General features: G+C 35.3%; 1 protein-coding gene across 1 annotated transcript in view; it reads left to right on the forward strand.

Moving 5' to 3' along the window:
* The window catches only part of BCAS3 (BCAS3 microtubule associated cell migration factor), a 578,882-nt gene that overhangs the window by 49,115 nt on the left and 504,724 nt on the right, over nucleotides 1–25,043 (forward strand). The window contains exon 7 of the mRNA XM_043460326.1: nucleotides 6,833–6,914. Coding sequence (XP_043316261.1) covers nucleotides 6,833–6,914 — 82 coding nt within the window. The remainder of the gene's footprint in view (nucleotides 1–6,832; nucleotides 6,915–25,043) is intronic.

A 25,043-nucleotide genomic window follows, 5' to 3' on the forward strand; every position in this document is an offset into this window, starting at 1 on the left:
TTGTGCTGATTAGCATACATAATGCTGGGAATCAAGGGTCCTTCAGGACAGAACTCTTTATTTCATGTGCCCTGATAGAGGACCATTATACTAAAGGTTGTTTATTTAGATTGAGGCAGCATTGCTTTGCCAGAGAAGATTGATTTATGCCTTTCACTCACTGCTCCATAACAGAGCTAAATCCATAATTTTTAGAATCAAGCAACTGTATTGGGCCAGAGACTATCAGGCCATCCATGAAATAGTATAACTAAATTCCGATAAGCATGTGAAAAAGTGTTCAAGCACCTTCTTTGAAGAAAATGCAAATTAAAACCACAGTGAGAATCCCACTGAACATCCACGAGAGTGATACCAAGTGTTGGATGTGGAACAGGTAGAGAACTCTCTTACACTGGTAAGTTGTTCAGTTACTGTTTGATTAAAAATCTCCAAAATGTGCCCATATTCCTAGTACAAAAGCAGTTTCAGTAGTATGTACTCAAATAAACATGTTCCCTAAATGCCATGTGCAAGAATATTCATAGCAGTATTCCTTATGATGTTACCATTTTAAAAATGGTAAAAACATGACACTCATACAACTGTAAAATGGACATGTGTCATAGATTTTATTTAACTTGTTAATGAGGTGTTAGGCAAGTTATCGCTGGTTCAAAGGAGAATCTGAAGAACGGTATAAGCAGTTAGGAATGCTGAAATGAACCTGTTAAGAAATGTGAACCTACCTCATATCCTGTTGGGACAAAAGTGTACTGCTTGGGATCTTCTTTATGAGTGGAATTCAGTTGCATCTCTGCTAGACAAAGTTCATTTGCATTTCTGTGGGCAAGCGTCAATTGCCTTCCTGTCAGTTTTCTACAACTTAAAGTATTGTAAGAGCCTGGTCAAGACAAAGGTGCAGGTTCTTACAGAATCAAATTACCCCAAAGGATCTGCTGTACAATTCTTGATAATCCATCGAAAGAACACTTAGTAATCTTTTTACCCTTTGAAAGTTTGTGCAGTTTTTCCTGATATTTTATGAGTCCAAACTAGAAACAACTTAGACGTCCATCAGCCAGTGGTAGAATGGATAAACTGTAGTACTTTTATGCAATGGAAATCTGTGTAGCAACAAAAGTAATCATATGCAACAATACAAATGAATTTCACAGGCATGTGATGTGTAAAAGAAGCCATTCACGAAAGAGTACATACTGTGTGTTTCCATTTAAATAAACTTGAACAAGAAAAACTTACGTGTTAGAAAAATCAAGATAGTGGTTATTGTAGTGACCCAAAGATGAAAAGAGCAGATAAAACCAAGGAGGGTCTTAGAATGCAGGAATGGAAAAACCAGACCCTTATTGTCTTTCTGTCCCGCATGTTGTAACTACTAACAGATTTCAGGTCTTCCTGAGCAGTATAACCTATCTCTCCTCCTATCCCATCAGTTCAGTTCAGTCGCTCAGTTGTGTCTGACTCTTTGTGACCCTGTGGACTGCAGCACGCCAGGCCTGCCTGTCCATCCCCAACTCCCAGAGTTTACTCAAACTCATGTCCATTGAGTCGGTGATGCCATCCAGCCATCTCATCCTCTGTTGTCCCCTTCTCCTCCTGCCTTCAGTCTTTCCCAGCATCAGGGTCTTTTTTCAGATGAGTCAGTTCTTTGCATCAGGTGGCCAAAGGATTGGAATTTCAGCTTCAGCCTTAGTCCTTCCAGTGATATTCAGGACTGATTTCCTTTAGGATGGACTGGTTTGATCTTGCTGTCCAAGGGACTCTCAAGAGTCTTCTCCAACACCACAGTTCAGAAGCATCAATTCTTTGGCGCTCAGCTTTCTTTATAGTCCAACTGTCACATCCATACATGACCACTGGAGAAACCATAACCTTGACTATAGGACCTTTGTTGGCAAAGTAATGTCTCTGCTTTTTAATATGTTCTCTAGGTTGGTCATACTTTTTCTTCCCAGGAGCAAGTGTCTGTTAATTTCATGGCTGCAGCCACCATCTGCAGTGATTTTGAAGCCCAACAAAATAAAGTCTGTCACTGTTTCCACTGTTTACCCATCTATTTCCATGAAGTGATAGGACCGGATGCCATGATTTTAGTTTTCTGAATGTTGAGTTTAAAGCCAACTTTTTCACTCTCCTCTTTCACTTTCATCAAGAGGCTCTTTAGTTCTTTTTCACTTTCTGCCATAATGGGTAGGGAGAAGGTATTTGCCTTACTCTTCCCCCACCCAGTATATGTGCCTCATCCAATCAGCAAATGACCTGTAAGACCCCTATCCTACTCCTGGTCCCTTGGACCAAGGACCCCTGTTCAGGGTCGGTTCTCCCTTGAGCTGGCCTGCTGTTCTAACAGTGTCTCCTACTCTAATAAACTTCATTTCCCACTCATTCTGTCTCATATCTGGAAATTCTTTTCCAACCCGTGCCCGGACCACAAGAGTTATGGTTGTTGTTGCCTTGGGTACGTGACTGGGAATGGGTGTGGAGGGACCTTCCGAGTGTCCATAATGTTCTGTTTCTTGATGTCTGTGCTGGTAACAGATGTGTATTTACATTGCAAATTAATTAAGCTGTACATACACCTAAGATTTCTGTATTACTTCTGTGTCTGTTATCTTTCAGTAAAGTTTGCTAAGAAGAATCAATGGCACACTATAGTTCTCCATTTGCAGTGTCTCAGAGGGAAGCTGGGAGTGTAAATATGTACTCCTGTCCTGATTCTGTGTCATTGTAGAGTGTTATTATTATTATTATTGTTCTTTGTGTTTGATTGACTTTTCTATTTTGTAGTCAGATGTCTTTGAAAAGTCATCAGGATTTCAGAGGCAGGTTTGGTTCTGAGGGCTAGAAGACCTTCATGTGCTTTTAGGAGTCTCTGAAAGCACTTACAAAGCTCCCCCACTACTTTACAGCCTTTTTTGTATGTGTGTGATTGTCTCGGCTGTTATAATTTCCTTTTGCCTTCGATTTGAGTTGTGAGATTCTAAACTTGTCCTCCCCTCCACCGCTTTTTGGTTTGGTATGTAATTTGCATATTTTCACCATGCGAAAGCTATTTTCTATGGTTGGAAAAGATTTTTTTCCAACAGTGTGAACAAATCATTCTTTGTTCTCCTTATTGTGCCTCCAAACTGGTACGTCCGGTTTATGCTCCAAACAACAAAAGTCTGTCATCAGAAATTAAAATGCCAGTAAGAACAAAGGCAGAGCCCATGAGGAGCTATTGGAGAGGTTTCCTCCCTATTTGCTCCTCTCCCCAAGTTACTGCAGTTGCCAGCAAGTTGGAACTTTGCTTGGTAAACGCCTTGCTGGTAGTTCTACCCTTGTATTTATTATTAGTGTTGGTTTAAAAGTGAACTTAGAGCCCCTGGTGATTCTGCCCAGGATCAGTTAAAATCCTCATCTCTGAGGATTTTATTCTTTGCTATTTTCAACGAGTTTTTTTTTTTTTTTTTTTAAGAAACCTAAAAATCAGTTTGAAAGGCTTAAAAAAATCAATTTGACACTCATTTATTTGAGAGCAATATTGCCAGTGAACATGTTGTATAAAATGATTAGAGGTAATTAAAGACGGCAGCCAAAGTGTAGCCTGTAAGACCATATCCATTTTCTCTGTGTCCTCCCTAAAATGTGCACATCTTATCTGTATACACATTATTAGCACTTTTTCTGTTCTGAAATTGTATTCCAGTGTAGAATTTGCCTATATTATTTGGAGGGTTCTCTCCTCCAAGTGTCATGCTTGACATTTGTGACTCTTTAGGAAACTTTAAATTTGTGACTCTAAAGGAAACTTTAGAATTCCGCTTCTAACAATTTTGATTTTAACATGTTCATAAATTTCTGTCACTATTTAGTAAATGGTGATAGTGCTTTCCCCGCTTCCTTCCCTGATGTTTTAATGAAAGATTCTAGGACCTTAACTTAGACATAAGAAGGACGGGGTAATGAATATAGGGATGTATTTTGTAATCAATCCTAATGTTTTTTCTTAACCTGTTGTTGTACATTTAAAGAGGGATTTAGAGTAAAAGCTTAGAATAGAATAAGGCATTTCGGTTTGTTTTAAAAGCTGTTATGCTCAAAAGCGTGGTATGTTCAGATTTCAAAATGTTTTTGTATATCAAAGTAAGCTCTTGGGTATTAAATCCAGTGATGATAAATGTTTATCATATTGTGAATGTGCCATGACAGGTTTGTTATATTCTTTATTATAATTTAGTATAGCAGCTCAGGTAAATATGTTTAGACTTTTTTTTTAAACTTTAGAATTTTTTTTAAACTTTTTTTTTAAAGCTTTATTTGATAGAACCAAAAGCTAAATGCTAAACTTGTGGCATATGGAAATAATATTACAGATCAGTGGATTTTGTGTTAGAATACTGTGATTTGTTATAGGTATAATAAACCTTATTTGTGAGAAGTGGTTTTCATTACTCTGAATTATAACTTCAGTGCAATATCTACAGTATTGTTTTACAGTTTATTTTTCATTTCATTCTTGGTAGAAATAGTATATATATTGAAGAATACTATTTATCCATTGTCCACCAAGCAATTTATTTTCAAAAAGTAAATGGCTTGGCAGCTTTGGAGATAGCCAGTAATGTACTTATAATGTAATTGGACTGTATTAGTGATATACCATTCGGTGAAAGTGTTCTTAAAATCAAAGAGATGATGGTAATTTTTAGATTTCAGAGAATGTGTGATTATTTGATGGGGTGGGAGATTGGACAAAATGACCCTTTAAGGATTTTTCTAAATTTAAAATTCTGTTCTATAAGAATAAAATATAGATTTAAGAGCTGTAGTTATCTAATGGCCTTCATAGTTCATTTAGAAATTTAATGTTTACAGAGGAATTTGTAGAGAGGTAAACTCTTTTAGTTTGCTGTCCTGAGTTTGTAGCTTCTGTGTGTTTAATTGGTGGTAGGTGGTGCTGTTGTTGCATAGTTAGCGGGAAGAGTCTTGCGTTCCTCATAGCTTTTGCTTCCCGAGTGCTATAGAGGGATTTGCCACTGTGGTCAATAAATACATTTTAATTATTTTTGTATTCTAAATGAATATGATGGCTCTTTGGGCATTACCATAATTTAACATTTATAAGAGACAAAATTATTTACAGTATGAAGCACTTCAATTCAGGTAGAAGAGAAGCTGAAGATCTAAAAAGGTGTTGATCTAAAAGGCAGCTCTGCAGATTTATTGTTTAATATGGGAAGACTGATAAACCTTTTGTAATATATAAAGTGTTGATATTTTAAACTCCTTGATGGCAGGCCTGTTTTTAAAGAAATACCATCAGTGTGTTTACTTTATGGAATGTTTACCATTTTTACATCTGTTGTAAGTTTTTGGGTTTATAGAATGAGTTTTACAATATTTGCCATTTTCTTGATCTGATATAACATATTCCATCAAACACTTGAAAATTAAGAAAATGTATTGGGAATGACATTACCACTTACAGTACTCTGGAAATACTTTCTTAACTAATTATGATTTAATCTGTGCAGTATTTCAGTTAGCAACAGATTGTCCTTTTGAACTACTAATTTTGAAAAGCATTTGTTTTCACACTTGACACATATATTAGTCTACCTCTTTTACTTTTGGATTAATAGGCTACTATACTCTATATTTGAGGAACAAATGTGATAATGACTCAAAATGAACAGAGATTCATACAGTGTTTGATCTTAGTGTATAATAAAAATGAAATTTAAGGATGCATACATTTTTAATGAATAGGATATTGAAACTATATTCATTTTGAGTTTGTTTAGCATCTTTATCGTCTCAACTTATAAATGCAAAGAATATAGGCTCAGAGGAGGTAGAGGAAATGTGGAGATGTTGGTCAAAAAGTATAAAGGTTTAGTTTTATAAGTTGAGTAAGTCAGGAGACCTAATGTTTAGGCATGGTGATTGTAATAAATTACGTTGTATTGAATACTGAAAAAATAGATTTCTTGACTTTCTTTGGTGGTCCAGTGGTTAAGACTCCGTGCTTCCACTGCAGGGGCTGTGAGTTTGATCGCTGGTCAGGGAACTAAGATCCTACATGTCATGCGACATGGCCATAAAAGAAAGAAAAGAAAATTAGATTTCAGGTACTTTTATCACATACAGAAGGTGACTCTGAGAAGGTGACACATATATATACAGGTATATGTATATCAAATCTTCGTGTTGTATACCTAAATACATACAATATTTACTAAAATATATTTAGAGAAGAAGATAAGTAATAAAGGTTTATAGAGGTCAAATGATTTACTCAAGGAGGGTTAACAGCTAGGGTTGCAGAACCGTAACTGGCACCCAGGTCATTCACCCTCCACCTCAGTGTTCTTTGCAACATGTTTTGCTTTTTCTCATATATAGCACATTTGTGAAAGTTACTATAGCATTTAAGTTCTGCTTTTCAGAATGCTAAGAATATTTATTTTCATACATAGAAAGCTGAATACTAATAAAAATCCTAGCTGCTTTGCTCTAAAATGGAAAGCAGTCATGTAGGAACTGAAGAAACTTTAACAAACTTGTAGTTTATTAAAGATAAAAATTCTAGGCTTCCAAAACAGACCTTTTATTTTCCTATTCATATGAAGTGCATGCTGTTAACATTTTCTAAAAATATTTATGATAATTTAACATATCAATATGCTTAATGTGTATGGTCACCATAAGTGTGTGTGTGTGTGTGTGTGTGTGTATTACATTTGAGACCAAAAATCATGGTGAAAATTTAGGAGATCTTGTTTTTGTATAATAATGTTCTGACCTTTGTTTTCATTTCCTGAAATTTTTCTGTCTCCTTCTGCAGATCAGTGGGGAAGCACAGGAACTTTTTTCTGTTCGACATGGCCCAATTCGAGCGGCTAGAATCTTGCCTGCTCCACAGTTTGGTGAGTGTAGCCCTTTAAGAAGAAACAAATCATTCAGAAAGAGGTTTGTCTTTTATGGTCTTGGACACAGACAGCAAGAATGATAACTAAAGCCTGTTTTCCTCCAAGTGTCCATAGCCTTCCCCTCCTCCCTCCAAGATAAAGTCTTAAGTTCTGTCAGTTGAGATGGAAATAGGTAATCTTAACCAATTCAATATGGCCATTCACTTTCTGCTGTGGTTTTGATTTATCTTCCTCCCCTTTGATCTCCATTTAGTCTCTGACTTTGCTGGCTCTTTCTTGAAGCCCTCTTCTCTATTGGTTTTCATGGCAGCGCTCTTCCCAGATCCCTTCCTTGCTGACTGTGCTGCTTTTGTTATGTTGCTCGTTTAGCTTTCTGCTGTGGGTGTTCCCCAGGTCTCTGATGTTCTCAGGGTCTTTGCTCTTCTCAGTTTTACTTACTGCCTTGGAGAGCTTGGTTTTCACCATTATCTCGATTGCAGATGAGTCTCTTGCCTGTATTTATAGCGATGGCAGAAGTACAACTTTGAACTTTTGGCCTTGAATTTCTGCTTTACTAATGAAAACTTCTTAATGTTGTATGTCAATATTAGGTATTTTTTATTAAAAAATTAAGATATATGGTTAAATTATATCAGTTGTTTAGAAGCCTAAATAACTCCCAACTCTTTAATGATCTGAGCTTTCTACATACTGTATTTTCTCTTCAATTTGCCAGTGTTTGCTCAGTAATGTTTTTGCATGTACATTAAAAACAATCATTTCAATACCATTTGTATACTTATAAAAGAGAATATTAAAATATTCAAATTCTGTTATATTTTTAAAGTTTGTACAGAAGTTGGGAAATCTTCCTAACACTCTGTACAGTTACTTCTCTAAATTGGTGAGAATGATGTTTATTTAAACAGAGTTTATTTAAACTCTGCCTAAGTATTATTAGAGATTAATTTAATTATTAAATCTGCTTAATTGAAATGTTAAAGGTAGAGGTAATAAGGCAATAATATCCTGCAGTCATGTGAAGATTTTTCCTTGTTATTGAAGTATGTGGCATTATACAGTTATCAATTCTGTCTCTGCTTCACACACACTCTGTTTTCTGTTGCATTTGTGTTTTGGTGAAAGTTTTGACAAAGAAGATTGTTTCTGGAATAGCCAGCGTTCTCTTTGGATGATTGGAATTAAGAACTTTATTACTAAAGGAGTCTACTGTGTCTTTGTTTCTTTTATATGTAATTCACAGGGGCAGATTTTTCTCCTTTCATTTCATTTATGAAGTTCTTCTCTTTATATCAACTATTTACTATTTATTAAAAAATTTTTTTTGGTTGGACGGTGTGGCTTGTGGGATCTAGTTCCATGACCAGGGATAGAATCCAGGCCCCCGTCAGTGGAAGCATGGAGTCCTAACCACTGGACCACCAGGGAATTCCCCTCTTTGTGCCAATTATTAATGTTCAACTTTTCTCAAATTTTTTACTTTGGGCAGAAATACTTCATGGGAGAGTATATAACTTTAGAAGTTAATATTGCTAGTAGGATTTGAGTTTGTTTAATTTACTTTGTCTAATTAAAAGAAAAAATTCTCCATCCACTATAATATACCTTTTTAATATACTTTAATTTTAATATTTGAGATGTAATTTCACAAAGCTAAATGTCTGACTTACAGAAAATGCATGTGTTGGTTTTATTATTTAATTTTTTAGATTTGTTTTCGTCAAAGCTATACATGCAACTGATTAGATAAATTTTGTAATGGAAAATAGACTACCTAATTCCTCTCTTTTGCCCATTTTGCTTCTGCAAGCATTTTGGTGGAATAAGTCTTTAATAGTTTCCGGAAAAAGGATGTGTGGTGGATCTTGTTTTTCTGAAAATGTCTTTATTCTTCCTTAATTAATTCTTGATTGTTAATTTGGCTGGATAAGAAATACATGTAAGTAATGTTACTTCAGAAATTTGAAGGTATTAATCTGGCGTTATGGTTGAAGAATCTTAAGTCATTTTGATACCTTTTTCTTTGTAAATGGCTTTTTTATTTCTCTGGGACCTAGTAGAATGTTGGCTTTATTCCCAGTGTTCTGAAATTTTGCAGTGTTGTTTGTTGGTTCATATATTATTCTGGGCCTCTTCAGTGTAGAAATGCAAGTAGTATAGTTTTGAGAAAGTTCCTTGAACTACTTTTTTGATGATTTCTTTTCCTAAATTTTCAGTGTTCTCTCTGGTACTTGTATTTGACTGTTACACCCCCAGAGTGATTAATTAAAAAATAATTTCATCCCTGTTCTCTTTGGGATATTGTCTGAATGTGGGTTGCTAACTCTTCTTGAGTAATTCTTTGCTGTTACCCTTTTTTCTTAACTTCACCTTCTCATACCCAACACATCCCTCCCTCCCTTCCTCTCTTCTCCCTTCCCCTTGCTTCTGCCTCTCTCTCTCCCTTCCTTTGTCTTTCTTTTCGTTTTTCTCCCTCTCTCCTTTCCCCCTCTTTCCCTTTCTTTCTTGGTGTAATTTGCATGTAAATATTATCAAACAGAATCCAGTGATACATAGGAAGAATTATATGTCAGGACCAAGTAAAAGATATTCCAGGTATGCAAGGTTGGTTAACACTAGAGAATCAATCAGTGTAAATCACCATATTAGTAGAATGAAGAAGAAACACAAATAATCATTTCAATAGAAATAGAAAAAACCTTTATGATTAAAAAAACTTTTAGCAAATTAGGAATAGAAAGAAACATCAGTATGCTAAAGAAAGTCTATAAAAAATACTGTTAATATTGTAATCAATAATGATATATTAAATATTTTCCTATTGAATTTGGGATGGATTTACCATTGAACTTCTGTTTACCATTGAACTCAAGTCCTTGCCATTACAATAAGATAAGAAAAATAAAAGATGTAAATATTAGAATGAAAGTTGTAAAATCATCTTTATTCATAGATAATTTGAATGTATATGTAGAAAATACAAAGAAATCTCCAAATGGTTAGAATTAAGAAATCAATAAGAACTGTTGCACAGCAGAATCATTAGGTCTTTGGTGAACTGATTCCCTTACAGTGTGTTTTTCCAGCATTATTTTTGGCCATCACCAGTATTCCCTATCTCCACCTTCTTCTCTGCAACAACACTCTTTTGTGATAGTTTTATTGAGCTTCCATTTCCTAGGATGATCTGCCTTTTTTCTATCAGGTCTCTCATTTTCTACTTCCTCTTCTAAAATACGCATGTCCTAACTCCTCTTGAGTTAGGACATTATTCAACTTCTCTTGAGTTAGGACATTATTCAGCATCAGTAATATGTGTTCCCATAGGATTTATTGTTTTTTTAATTTTGGTTGCTCATTGCCTCTTACTTGTAGGTTTGTAGGCTGTTTTCAAATCTTCAGTACCTCACAGAGTACTTGATACAAGGTGTTAATATATATTTGAATGTTCCTACATGATATAATCTTTTGAAAGTTATTATCTAGAAGAAAAACAAGTTCCCTTTCTGTAGGTGTTACTGTGCGAAGTCTGTCTCCTAACGAAAGTGAAAAACTGAAAGATTCGGATGTTCCTTCACCCCACAGAAGGTCATTGTTATATTTATGGGCATTTACTCGTGTCAGCACAGTTTGTGCTTCCCTAGTTTTTCATGGTCACTAAGAATAATTGATTCCTTTCTTAATGAACCTACACCTGCTTTAGAATTTTTATCAGTGCAGTCTTTCAGGAAGCTATGACCAATCAATTGGTATTTTCATGTCAAATAAAAGCTGTTATTTATTATCTTTCAAATCAGTCATTTTTAGAAATTAATTTCAAGTCAATTCTTATTACTCTCAATGACTCTAGTGGTTTTAAGTAAATCAGTACCTGACTTGTGAAATAAAATATAGCAATATATGTGATTTAATGTATAAGTTAAAAATTTTAGATAGCTATGGATATTGTGCTAATGATTATTTCCAAGGAGTGGGATCAGAGGCCACATTTGCCTTAATATATTATAAATTTCTTAATTTAAAGACCATACAATTCTAACCACTTAAAATATTCATTATAAGAATCAAGAAATGCTGAAATGTAGAAAGTGAAAATTCATGTGATTCTGTTATTAGTGATAAACCCAGGTTGTCGCTTTACTTCTTTTGTTTCTTCACTCAGATACTGAGGGTGTATTTACAGCTTACAGTATGCATTTCCTGTTTTTTTTTCACCCTTGAACTATTCATACATTCTTGAAATTAACTTGTATTATATACAGTACCTGATTCAAGTTGTTTACATGTATTATATGTATTTGCTTTTGGACGTGTATGTATGTAGAACAGTTAATATTGTGAACATCTTTCCATTTCAAAAGTTCTTTCTGCATTGCCAAAAATTGTTATTCCATTTTATGATCATTTATATTAATTTTAAACCTTTGCCCTATAACATGTTACATTGTTATATACATGTGTGTGTGTGTGTGTGTTTATACATTTAAAAAGTAGACAAGGAATTATTTTTAGGATAACTCCTAGAAGGAGAATTACTAGGTAAAAGAATGTATTCATGTAAAATTTTGACAGATATTGTAAAATTGCTTCTCAAAGAAAGTATGCTGTCATTTATACGTGTGAATTCCCTTTTCCCAGTTCTGTGCTTTATTGGCTATTATGCCTATGTGGTGGGGGAAAATCCTATTCTTTAGCAATTTTTTCTGTCTTTGAGTTCTAGGGACAGTGGATAGTCATCATATTTTTGCTGTTTATTCTAATAATACCATGCTTGTTTGTACTACTGATTTCAACTCTTCACTAGATTATTAGTGATATATTATTATGTATGTGGGTCTGTAGATGTCACTAAGTTGTGTCTGACTCTTTGCCACCCCATGAATTGCAGCACACCATTCTTCCCTGTTTTTTCACTATCTCCAAGAGTTTGCTGAAACTCATGTCCACTGAGTTGATGAAGCCATCCAGCCATCTCACCCTCTGTCACCCTCTTCTCCTGTTGTCCTCAGTCTTTCCCAGCATCAGGGTCTTTCCAGTGAGTCGGCTGTTTGTATCACATGGCCAAAATATTGGAGCTTCATCTTCATTATCAGTCAGTTCAGTCGCTCAGTCATGTCCAGCTCTTTGCGACCCCATGGACTGCTGCATGCCAGGCTTCCTTGTTCATCACCAACTCCTGGAACTTGCTCAAACTCATGTCCATTGAGTCGGTGATGCCATCCAATCATCTCATCCTCTGTCGTCCCCTTTTCCTTCTGCCTTCAGTCTTTCCCAGCTTCAGGGTCTTTCCCAGTGAGTCAGTTGTTTGTATCAGGTGGCCTAAGTATTGGAGCTTCAGCTTTAGCATCAGTCCTTCCAATGAATATTCAGGACTGATTTCGTTTAAAATGGACTGGTTTGATCTCCTTTCAGTCCAAGGGACTCTCAAGAGTCTTCTCCAACACCACAGTTAAAAAGCATTAATTCTTTGCCGCTGAGCCTTCTTTATGGTCCAGCTCTCACATCTGTACATGACTACTGGAAAAACTGTAGATTTAAGTATGCAGACCTTTGTCGGCAAAGTGATGTCTCTGCTTTTTAACACGGTGTCTAGTTTTGTCATAGCTTTTCTTCCAAGATGCAAGCATCTTTTAATTTCATGGCTGCAGTCACTGTCTACAATGGTTTTGGAGCCCAAGAAAATAAAATCTCTCATTGTTTCCATTGTTTCTCCATCTATTTGCCACGAAGTGATGGGACCAGATGCCGTGATCTTTGTTTTCTGAATGTTGAGTTTTAAGCCAGCTTTTTCACTCTTCTCTTTCACCTCATCAAGAGGCTCTTTAGTTCATCACTTTCTGCCGTTAGAGTGGTATTGTCTACATATCTACCATTGTTGATATTTTTCCTGGCGGTCTTGATTCCAGCTTGTGCTTCATCCAACCTCCCATTTCTCATGATGTTCTCTGCACATAAGTTAAATAAGCAGGGTGACAGTATACAGCCTTGATTTCCTCCTTTCCCAATTTTGAACCAGTCTGTTGTTCCATGTCCAGTTGTAACTGTTGCTTCCTGACCTGCATATAGGTTTCTCAAGAGGCAGGTAAGTTGGTCTGTAAGAATTTTCCATAATTTGTTGTGATCCACACAGTCAAAGGCTTTAGCATAGTCAGTGAAGCAGAAGTAGATGGTTTTTTTTTTTTTTGGCATTCCCTTGCTTTTTCTGTGATCCAGTGGATGTTGACAATTTGATTCCTGGTTCCTCTGCCTTTTCTAAATTCAGCTTGTACACCTGTAAGTTCTTGGTTCATGTACTGTTGAAGCCTAGCTTGAAGAATTTCAAGGACTATATAGGACATCCTATATAGTTTGCAAGTTATCCTGTTACTTGTGATGTTTATCAGTTTTTTATGTCTTTAGTTTCATACAAAGAAAATCTTTGCATGTCTTTATCATATCTAATTTTAAATCATGACTGTTTTTGAAAGTTGAAGTTTTTCTTTTTCTATTATAGCTTCTTGAATGTTTTCTTTGCCAGCCTCTGACTTTCATAGCTTTTTGGGGGAAAATCCTCCTTTGTTGTATCTTCCTTTGGAATCACAGGTACGGTTGTTCGTTAATCATTGCATTCTCTGCAGTGCCTTGTGTAATATGTGGAATATCTATAGGTGGTACCCACCAAATGGATTTATGCAGTATTTTGCCAAAGAAAAACTAAAACTCTACTTGAATATAATGTATTTTTTAAAGTCACTTATCAGTGACCAAAAGGATAGCACCATTTTTGACTCTAACAGAGCTGGTAATTCTGTTAGGAATTATATTAGCCCTGTGCTTACGCCGTTTGCTTATTGCTTATGGGGTAGATGATCAATTTGGCTTCTCACCTGAACCAAATTTTTTAGAAATCCAGATTGAACCTTATTTATTATCCTTAGGAGTCTAATATACTGGGTGTCTGAATTTTCTTGTTTTAGAGCAAATTCTTATAAACGAGGGCTTTTACTCTGAGAGCAGACGGACTGTGGAGATACAGTTTCCTCAAGTGTCTATGAGCCAAAATCCTGTTTCTCATCTAAAACACTGTGGACAACTTGGCTTATTCCTTTTAGGTTATTTTATTATTACTTACTGCTGGAAAGTTACTATTATTTTTTGTTCTGCTATGCATGGAATTCACAGTTCACATCTTAAAATATTAAAAGGTTTTTAAAAAAAACCCCAAGGTCCAACCCACTTTTCCCTACTCGAGTATAAATACCTAGTATTTTTTGAAGCTTATAATATTGCAAACAGCCCACCCATGCAGTCAAACACACTGATTGTTGCTGCTCTTTTATGATATGAATGGCTGAAGTTGTTTTCTAGAAACAAATATGAGCAGAACACCTTTAGGATTGTTAACCTTTTTCTCATTTCCCTTTTTCCTTTTTTGCAAATTTTTGAATAGGTTGCACTTTCTATGAGTTGAATTTCGTTATTTTTTCAATGTGCTGGCTACCCGTTTCATCCTTTCCAACCAAGCTTTATCACAAATTGAGGAGGAGCTGTTTGATTTGTTTAGTCACATGAATTCAGAAATTCTGGTCAACTTTTCCAGAAAGGCTTGTCATAATTTTTTTTTCTGCAAAACTTTAATAACTGTGGTTAAACAAATAAATCCTATAAACACACACACACTCACAGTCTGTCCATCCAAAACACTAGCGCCTTTCGGAAAGTAGGCCAACTGACGTTTGCTTACAGTCCTCACCAGTATTTTGCAAAGAGGAAGCAGGCTTATCGACATTTTAAATGGCCAAACTATGAGATTTAGGGCTTCCCTGATGTTTTCTGCTCTAATTACTTCTCAGTTTGCTTTGTGTATTTTTTTTTCATAACACCTAGTCCTTATCACTGGGGCCTTTGTCACTTGGGATCATTTAGATTTTTACGAAATTTTGCGAAGCCTGTGATTTAGGTGAATTCTAACTTGAGAACATATGTTCTGTTCACTTTAAATTTTTTTTAATGTTTTTGGTCAGAGAAGCAGTGTTTTTAAAGGAGAATGTTTGTTTTAGAAATACTGCTTTTTTAGTTTAAAAATCCTTTTAGTTTTTGGTGATGCCGTGGTATTGAGTTAGATAAATAAATTGAGTTAGTTAGTTCATACCTAAATATTTGATCCCTGTAGTTTGGGACTTTTCCTATGAGGGCTGTAGTGAGTAGGAAGTATACTAAAGAGAAAAGAGAGGAAGTAAATTTGATACTCTTTAGATAAAATTCTAGGTTGATTATAAACATTATCACCACCTTACCATCATTTTGCAAGGTGAATACCATTACCCTATTTTATAGGTGAGGAAGCTAAGCTTAGAGAGGTAGGTGACTAGCATCAAGATACATAGTTGTTAAGTGATCCAGTTGGAATTTGAAGTTTCAAGCTTACCCTTAACCATTTAGGCCTCACTGTCTTCCATTATATGATTCTTCCTTTATTACAGGAAAACAGTTTTAACAAATTCAGGTGTTTCTAGGCTATGACTCTGACAGCAGAAATCAAACAGTTTTGTATTCATTGAAATTTGTAAAAGTAGCTCTATTTTTCTGTATTTTCATTCACTTGAAGCTCCAAAGTATCTTCAGTTGTGTCTTCATTATATTTGAAGTCCTTGGCTTTTAGTCTAACAGTGAAGAGCAATGAAGATAGTCAATATTGGGACCCATATATAGGTAATCTATTTTCCTACATTAAGTACATTGAAAATTTTAAGCTGTTGGGATGAAGTATATCACAAAGACAGCTGTAATGTATTCAAGGTACGTTCACTCTAAGTTAAATCAACCCTTTAAAAGAAATGTTGATTCCTTTTACAGGACTTGGTATAAACTATTAAAAGTACATCAGAAGGATTAGTGACGGATATCTCAAATCAGATAAAAACAAAGGTGTAACATGAAGCAACTAAATTACATGTGAGCTTAATGATTCTGACCCAAATAAACAGACTTGTAATGGAGACGCTGATCCTTATCAGTACAGCTTAAATGCCTTTTTTTTTTTTTTTTTAACTGTAGAACTGTAAAGATGATTGTAGGTGTCTTAGTGAATTGGACAAATTATGGTCTTGGAAATTGTTTATTTATCCCTACACATTCCTAGGTGTGAAAATGAAAACTCATAATTTTCTAAATAATAGATATTTTAAAGGAAGTCTTTTAAAGGATTTATCTTTATTGAGAAATAATTTTCATGCCATGAAACTCATCAATTTTAAGTAGAAAATTTGATGAGTTTTGCCAGATGGATATAATTATGTAGCTATCAAAACACAAAACCTTTTATCACTGTAAGAAGTCCCCTTTTCCACTTCACACCCACTAAAATGGCTATATCCATAAGAGAGATAATAACAGATGGTGGGATGTGGACTAATTGAAACTCTCATACATGGCTTCTGAGAATGTTAGATAGTATGGCCACTGGAAAATAGCTTGACAGTTATGAAAATGTTAAATACAGAGTTGTCATATGACCCAGCAATTCCACACCTAGGTGTATAGCCAATAAAAATGAAAACGTACATCTACACAAAAGCTTGTATGTGAATAACAGCATTATTCACATTAGCCAAAAAGTAGAAACAATCCAGATGTCTGTCAGTTTACAAATAGAATGTGGAATATTATTTGGAATATTATGGAAAATAATGGAATATTATTTGGTCATAAATAATTGAAATAATTGTAATAATTATTCAGTAATAAATAATTGAAATTCTGATAGCTACTATAACCTAATGAACCTTCAAAACATTATGCTAATTAAAAAAAACAGCTATAAAAGGCTGTGTGTGCTTAGCGACTTAGCACACACATAGTTTAAGTGTCGATTTAGCTTTGTAAGAAAATGCTAAATTGGAATTCCAAAGTGGCTATTCTGATTTTCATTCCCACTGGCGTGTTCCAGTTTTCCTAATGACTAATAATATTGATCATCTTTTCTTGTGATTATTTGCCTTTTTATTGTTTTTATAAAATTGTCTCTTCAAATCTTTTGCCCATTTTTAATGGTGTTTTTATTATTGAGGTGTAAGAGTCCTGTATATATTCTAGATAGAATCCCTCCTTTAGATATGTGTGTGTATATGTATATAAAATATGTACAAAGATGTGTTCCTTCATGTGATTTACCTTAATGGGCTTTGAAAAAGAAAGACTTTACATTTTAGAGCAGCTTTAGGTTCATAGCAAAATTGAGCAGAAGGTACATATATTTCTCTTATACCCTCCTGACTCTGTACATACTTTTTCTCCCCCATTATCAGCATTCTCTCAGAGAGAGTACACGTTTTTTGAAAGTTTTTACCTTTCAACTTTAATTCACTTTTGTTTACCAATTTGCTGAATTTTGCATTTTTTTTTTTTCTTTTACATGTTGTGATTTTGGTGTTTCTTTTTTCATTCAATTTTTTCCTAGGTTTCCTTGTGATTTTTGTCCTTGAACCATGAATTATTTAGAAGGATGTGGTTTTCTTTTTAAATTTTGAGAGATTTTCCTGATACCTTTGTATTATTAATTTCTAATTCAATCTCATTGTTATTAGAAGGCATAGTTTATGTGATTCTAGTCCTTTTAAGTGTTCTGAGATAGGTTCTATGTCCCAAAATATTGTCTGTCTTGTTCCTTTCTTCTGTATCCTTACATATTGTCTTTCTGCTTATTCTGTGAGTTACAGGAGTTGGTTGTTGAAATCTTCCACTGTTAGTGAATTCTTGTAATTTTATGAGTTTTTGCTTTATGTGTTTTGCCATTCTGTTATTGGGAGCAAAACATTTAGGATAGTAAAGTCTTCTTTATGTATAGATACGTTTTTTAATGAAGTCTCTGGTAATATTTCTTGCTCTGAAACACTCCTGCTTTCTTTTGAGTAGTTTTGGCATGGTATATCTCTTATGGTCTTTTTACTTTTAACCTTTGATTTTCTTTATACATGAAATGCATTTCTTGTAGGCATCATGTAATTGAGTCTTGCTTTTTTATCCAACATTTTATCCTATTTATTGTTGTGTTTTAGACCATTTTGTTTAATGTGTGTATTATGGGATTTAAATCATAAAATAATTCCATTTTATCTCCTGTGTTATATCTCTTAACTGTGTCTTTTTGTCTTGTTTTGTTTTTTAGCGCTTCTTTATGATTTATAGTATTTAATTCATCACAGCCTACCTTCAAGTAATATTATACCATTTCATGTATTATAAAAAATCGGAAATACTTGATAACAATAGCAAAGCAAGCCCATTTTGATTGAAAAATGGGCAAAGATTTTGAATAGACATTTCTCCAAAGAAGATAGACAAGTGGCTTATAAGCACATGATGCTCAGCATCATCATTAGGGAAATGCAAATCAAAACCACAAAAAGAGAACACTTCACATCCATTATATAACACCCATTATAATGGCTAGAATAAAGAAAAGAGGAGAAGCCCCACAGAAAATGAAGTATCGGTGAGGATGGAATTGGAGAAAATTGGAATCCCTGTGCTCTGCTAGTGCAGCCACTGTGAAAAGTGGTATGGTGCTTTCTCAAAAATGAATTTGTGAAGAATTTTGGGTATGGAATACTAAAGAAGTAAAATACATAGATATATTTGTTTTAATAGACTTCTTTTTTTTTTTTTTTTTAAATTGGGGCTTCCCTGATAGCTTATTTGGCAAAGAATCTGCCTGCAATGCTGGAGACCTGGGTTTGATCCCTGGGTTGGGATGATCCCCTGGGGAAGGGAAAGGCTACCCACTCCAGTATTCTGGCCTGGAGAATTCCATGGACTGTATAGTCCGTGGGGTCACAATAATTAATTGTAATTGGAGGCTAATTGCTTTACAGGATTTTGGTGGTTTTTGCCATACATTGACCTGAATCAGCTACGGGTGTACGTGTGTCCCCCATCCTGAACCCCCCATCCTAACCCCCCACCCACTGCCCTCCACATCCCATCCCTCTGGGTTGTCCCAGTGCACCAGCTTTGAGTGCCTTGTTTCATGCATTGAACTTGGGACTGGTGATCTGTTTCACATATGGTGATATACATGTTTCAGTGTTATTCTCTCAAATCATCCCACACTCACCTTGCCCCACAGAGTCCAAAAGTCTGTTCTTTTTATCTGTGTCTCTTGCTCTCTTGCATATAAGGTCATCGTTACCATCTTTTGAAATTCCATATATATGTGTTAATATGCTGTATTGGTGCTTTTCTTTCTGCCTTAACTTCAGTCTGTATAATAGGCTCCAGTTTCATCCACCTCCTTAGAACTGATTTAGATGTGTTCTTTTTAAATAGCTGAGTAATATTCCATTGTGTACATGTACCACAACTTAGTTACCCGTTTGTCTGCTGATGGCTATTTAGGTTGTTCCATGTCCTATGTACTGTAAACAGTGCTGTGATGAACACTCGGGTACACATGTCTCTTTCAGATCTGGTTTCCTCGGTGTGTATGCCCAGCAGTGGGATTGCTGGGTCACATGGCAGTTCTGTTTTCAGGTTTTTAGGGAATCTCCACACTGTTCTTCATAGTGGCTGTACTAGTTTGCATTCCCACCAACAGTGTAAGAGGGTTCCCTTTTCTCCACACCCTCTGCAGCGTTTATTGCTTGTAGACTTTTGGATAGCAGCCATTCTGACCGGCGTGAGATGGTACCCCTCATTGTGGTTTTGATTTGCATTTCTCTGATAATGAGTGATGTTGAGCATCTTTTCATGTGTTTGTTAGCCATCTGTATGTCTTCTTTGGAGAAATGTCTGTTTAGTTCTTTGGCCTATATTTTGATTGGGTCATTTATTTTTCTGGTATTGAGCTGCAGGAGCTGTTTGTATATTTTTGAGACTAATTCTTTGTCAGTTGCTTTGTTTGTTATTGTTTTCTCCCACTCTGAAGGCTGTCTTTTCACCTTGCTTATAGTTTTCTTCATTGTGCAAAAACTTTTAAGTTTAATTAGGCCCCATTTGTTTATTTTTGCTTTTATTTCCATTACTTTTAAGAGGTGGGTCATAGAGGATCTTGCTGTGATTTATGTCAAAGAGTGTTTTGCCTGTGTTTTCCTCTAGGAGTTTTACAGTTTCTGGTCTTACGTTTTATTTTTTAAGAGCAATTTCAGGCTTACAGAAACATTGAACAGAAAATGTAGAGAATACCCATATATTCTATGAAATCAGAGTTCCTGTTGCTCCACATCCTCACGAGCATTGATGTTGTCAGTGTTTTGCTACCTGTGTTACGGTATTTCTTTGTTGAATTTGTCTTCCCTAATAATATGTGATGGGACACTTCTTTTCATATGCTTATTTGCCATCTATATGTCTTCTTTGGTGAGGTATCTGTCAGGTCTTTAGCCCAGGTTGTTTATTTTCTTGTTGAGTTTTAAGAGTTACTTGCATACTTCAGATAACTGTGTTTATGTATATTTCTTCAGTCTTTTTTCCCCTTTTGTGTTTCCATTACTTTCTGTTGCTGCCTCTTCATGTTTACTAATCTTTTTTTTTTGCAGTATCTAGCATATTGTTAATATATCCTAGTATATTTTTTATCTCAGACACCATGTTTTTCATTTTTAGTAGTTGTGTGTGTGTTTATATGCTTCTTTATGGAGAGATCTCCCATGTCTTTTTTTAAACATGTTCACATTCTCTTTTACCTTCTTGTGTAAATGGAGTATATTTATCACAGCATCTAGATGTTAGTCTATCCTATGGAAAGCTATACTGTGTTTGTAGGTTGGAAGGATTAAAATTGTTAAAATGACCATGCTCCTCAGACCAATCTATAGATTCAGTGCACTCATTGTGAAAATGTCAATGATGTTTTTCACAGAACCAGGACAAATAATTTTAAAATTCATATGGAAACACAAAAGACCTCGAATAACAAAACAATCTTGAGAAAGAATGGATCTGGAGGTGTCACATTTGCAGACTTCAGACTATACTGCAAAGCTTCAGTAATCTCAACAATGTGGTACTGGCAGAAAAACAGACATAAATCAATGAAACAGAATAAAGAGCCCAGAAATAAACCCATGCAGTTTTAGTCAATTAATATATGACACAGGAGGCAGGTATATACCATGAAGTAGAGACAACCTCTTCAATAAGTGGCACTGGGAAAACTGGACAGCTACATGTCCAGAGTGAAATTAGAACATTTTCATGTACCGTATACAAAAATAAGGTCAAAATGGGTTAAAGACCGAAATAGAAGACCAGAAACCATAAACACCCTTTGACATAAATTGCAAAAATATTTTTTTTTTGAATCTGTCTTCTCAAGTAAAAGAAATTAAAGCAAAAATAAACAAATGGGACCTAAAAGCCTTACTTAAAGGCTTTTGCACAGCAAAGGAAACAATTGACGAAACAAAAGACAATCTACTGAAGGGGAGAAGATTCAGTGACATGACTGATTCATATCTAAAATATGTAAACAGCTCATACAACTCAACATCAAATAAAACAACTCCTTTAACAAAATGGGCAGAAGGTCTGAATTATAGACATTTTCCCATAGAAGCTATACAACAAACACATGAAAAGATACTTAGCATTATTAATCATCAGAAATGCAAATCAAAACTTCGTGCCTGTCAGAATGACTGTCACCAAAAAGGCCACAAATAACAAATGTTGGAGAGGATGTGGAGAAAGGGGAACTCTTATACCCTAATGGTGGGAATGTAAATTCTTGTGGCCACATGGAAAATAGTATGGAGGTTCCTCAAAAAACCAGCAATAGAGCTACTGTATGATCCAACAGTTCCACTCCTGTGTATATATCCAGAAAGAAAAAAAGCAGAAGCACTAGTTCAAAAGGACACATGTACCCTGTTCACAGTACTGTTGTTCAGTTGCTCAGTTGTGTCCAGTTCTTTGCGACTCCATGGACTGCAACATACCAGGCTTCCCTGTTCTTTCCTATATCCCAGAGTTTGCTCAGACTCATGTCCATTGAGTCGGTGATGCCATCCAACCATCTCATTCTCTGCCATTCCCTTCTCCTCCTGCCGTCAATCATTCCCAGCATCAGGGTCTTTTCCAGTGAGTTGGCTCTTTGCATCAGGTGGCCAAAGTATTGGAGCTTCAGTTTCAGTGTCAGTCTTTCCAATGAATATTCAGAACTGATTTCCTTTAGGATGGACTAGTTTGATCTCCTGCAATCCAAGGGACTCTCAAAAGTCTTCTCCAATACCACAGTTTGAAAACATCAATTCTTTGGTGCTCAGCCTTCTTTATGGCCCAACTCTCACATCCATACATGACTATTGGAAAAACCATAGATTTGACTAGATGGACCTTTACCGGCAAAGTGATGTCTCTGCTTTTTAATACACTGTCTAGGTTTGTCATAGTTTTTCTTCCAAGGAGCAAGCGTGTTTTACTTTCATGGCTGCAGTCACTGTCTGCAGTGATTTTGGAGAACCCCAAAATAAAGTCTGTTTATAGTAGCCAAGATAATAGAAGCAATTTAAGTGTCCATCAACAGATGAATGGATAAGAAAGATGTATGCACACATACACACAGACAATGAAATTTTGCCATTTGCATGGTTGGACTTGGAGGGTTTTATGCTTAGTGATTTAAGTCAGAAAAATAAGTCATACAGAAATATTGTATATTACTTATATGTGGAATCTAAAAAATGCAGTACACTAGTAAATGTAACAGAAAAGAAGTGGACTTCTAGAGAACAAACTAGTGGTTGCCAGTGGGGAGAAGGAAGAGGAGAGGGGCAAGGTAGGGTCAGGGGACTAAGAGTTATACACTGTTAGGTATAAAATAAGCTACAAGGAGATACAAACCACTGTATAAAAATTAGATAACAGGGTCTTACTGAATAGCAGAGGGAACTATATACAGTATCTTGTAAAAGAGTGTTTGTATATGGGATCACAAGGAGTTGGACATAGCTGAGCAACTGAACAACAACAACGTGTGTATATATATGCGTATATAATTGGATCACTTTCTATACACCGGAAACTAACAGTTCAGTTAAAAATAAGTAAAGTACAAGGATATATGGTACAGCATGGGCAATACAGCCAATATTTTATAATAACTATAAATGTACTATCACTTTTAAAAATTGTGAATTACTGTATTGTGACTCACTATGTTATATCCCTGAAACATGTAATATTGTAAGTCAGCTATACATCATTAAAGAAATGTCAATCTGTTCTGTCAATTGATTGCTCTTCTAATTATGAATCAGATTTTCTTGCTTTTGCCTGCTTTGGGACATTCCATTGGATGCCCACACTTTGTGAATTTTATGTTGCTCAGGGCTGATATTTTGTATTCCTTTAAATATTTCTGGGCTTGATTGTGGAATATAGTCAAATTACTCAATTTTTGTTCGGTATGTCCGAAACAGCCTTCAGTCTAAGGCAGGAGTGTGCTAGCATTTTCTTAAAGGGACAGCAAGAAAATATTTTAGGCTTGTGGTGTTTTTATTTGTGAATAAAGAAAAATAAATTGGGATTGGATTTTGTTTCAAGAATAGTTTAAATGTGTCTTTGGAGAAGTTGAATATCGGATCATTTAAAAGGTGCAAGCATTTTTAGTTATTGTAGTTTTAGTTGTGCTTTCTTCTCTCTGGTACTAGATGTATTAGAAAAAGAAAATGATAAAAGCACCAGTGGATTCTTTTTCCCCTTTGATTTCATGGATAGGTAAAGGAGGCTTGAACTTTCTCTCTCGCCTTACTATTGTCAAGGGATTACTATGATTCTTGCCTTTTAGAGAATGGCATTTTTTCCCTGTTTGCCTGTGATGCTTTTAATCTTAAAAAACAAGAGGATTGGGCCTCAGTTATCATTTGAATATCTTCTTGGCACCTCCTGTTTAACTAGTTTTTACTGAGATTTTTCCTTTTGTCATTTTTAGTCTGTCAGTTTTTATGTATATATATGTTCCCTTTGGGAATATTTTGGAATTTCCGTTATTTCACTTGTGGAACATGGAAAGAATCTAATTTGAGGCCAGGTGAATTTATATAGCTTCACAGTTAACAGCAACAACCAGACATAACTAATCAAAACTCAAATTTTATAATACAAAAATGGAAAATACAACTGTGTGTGTGTGTGCGCGTGTGCGTGTGTGCAAAGGAGTGAAGAGCACAAAATTTAGAAGACTGGCTACCCAGTAGTGGGTGAGTGACAGGGTTTAGGGTGTATGAATCTGTGTTAGTAAATGGAAACTACTGGTAATGTTTTACTTCTTATCTCGGGTGATGGGTTAATAGGTATTTCTCATATTATTAAAATGTAAAAACGAAGTCCAAGCATTTAATGTTAAAGTGAAGCAAGGATTGAAAAAGTGAAAGTGTTAGCTGTTCAGTCGTGTCCGACTCTTTGTGACTCCATGGACTGTAGCCCACCAGGCTCCTCTGTCCATGGAATTCTCTAGGCAGGAATACTGGAGTACTTCTCCAGGGGCTCTTCCTACCCAGGGATCGAACCTGGGTCTCCTGCATTGCAGGCAGATTCTTTACTGTCTGAGCCACCAGAGAAGCCCCCCACCAAGGATTATTAATGGTCTAATTCTTTGTATTGGGGGCTGTACGTGGAGAGGAGAAAGGTGCAAGCAAGAGAAACCATATTTGGTCAGAAGTGGAAATCAGAAATGAGAACTAAAAATTTGGAGTGAAGAAATAAGAAGGAGGGATATTTCTCTTTGTATATATTTTGTCTTGAGAGATTTTCTTATATAAAAATGTATTCTTTAAAGGGTCTAATGTTTTAAATTTAACAGTATTAAGTCACTTCTACATTTTTAAAGTAGTGTATTTATATATGTTTTCTCTACCCAGAAGATGACTGTGGCTAACATCTGTGCTTGGTATTTTTATTCATATATTGAACAGGCCAAGGTAGTATGATCTCAAGTTCATTGTCTAATATATTATATTTTTATACCATAGTTTTATAGTCTTTCAAGTGAAAATGATATTCTCCTTTAAAAATCTTTTTTAAATTGAAGCGTAATTGATGTACAATATTGTGTTAGCTTCTGGTATACAGCACAGTGCTTCAGTTATATATATGTTTATATACATATTCTTTTTGTCAGATTATTTTTCATTATAGTTTATTACATAA

Source organism: Cervus canadensis, chromosome 1 (assembly GCF_019320065.1).
Source record: "Cervus canadensis isolate Bull #8, Minnesota chromosome 1, ASM1932006v1, whole genome shotgun sequence".
Taxonomy (NCBI): Eukaryota; Metazoa; Chordata; class Mammalia; order Artiodactyla; family Cervidae; genus Cervus; species Cervus canadensis.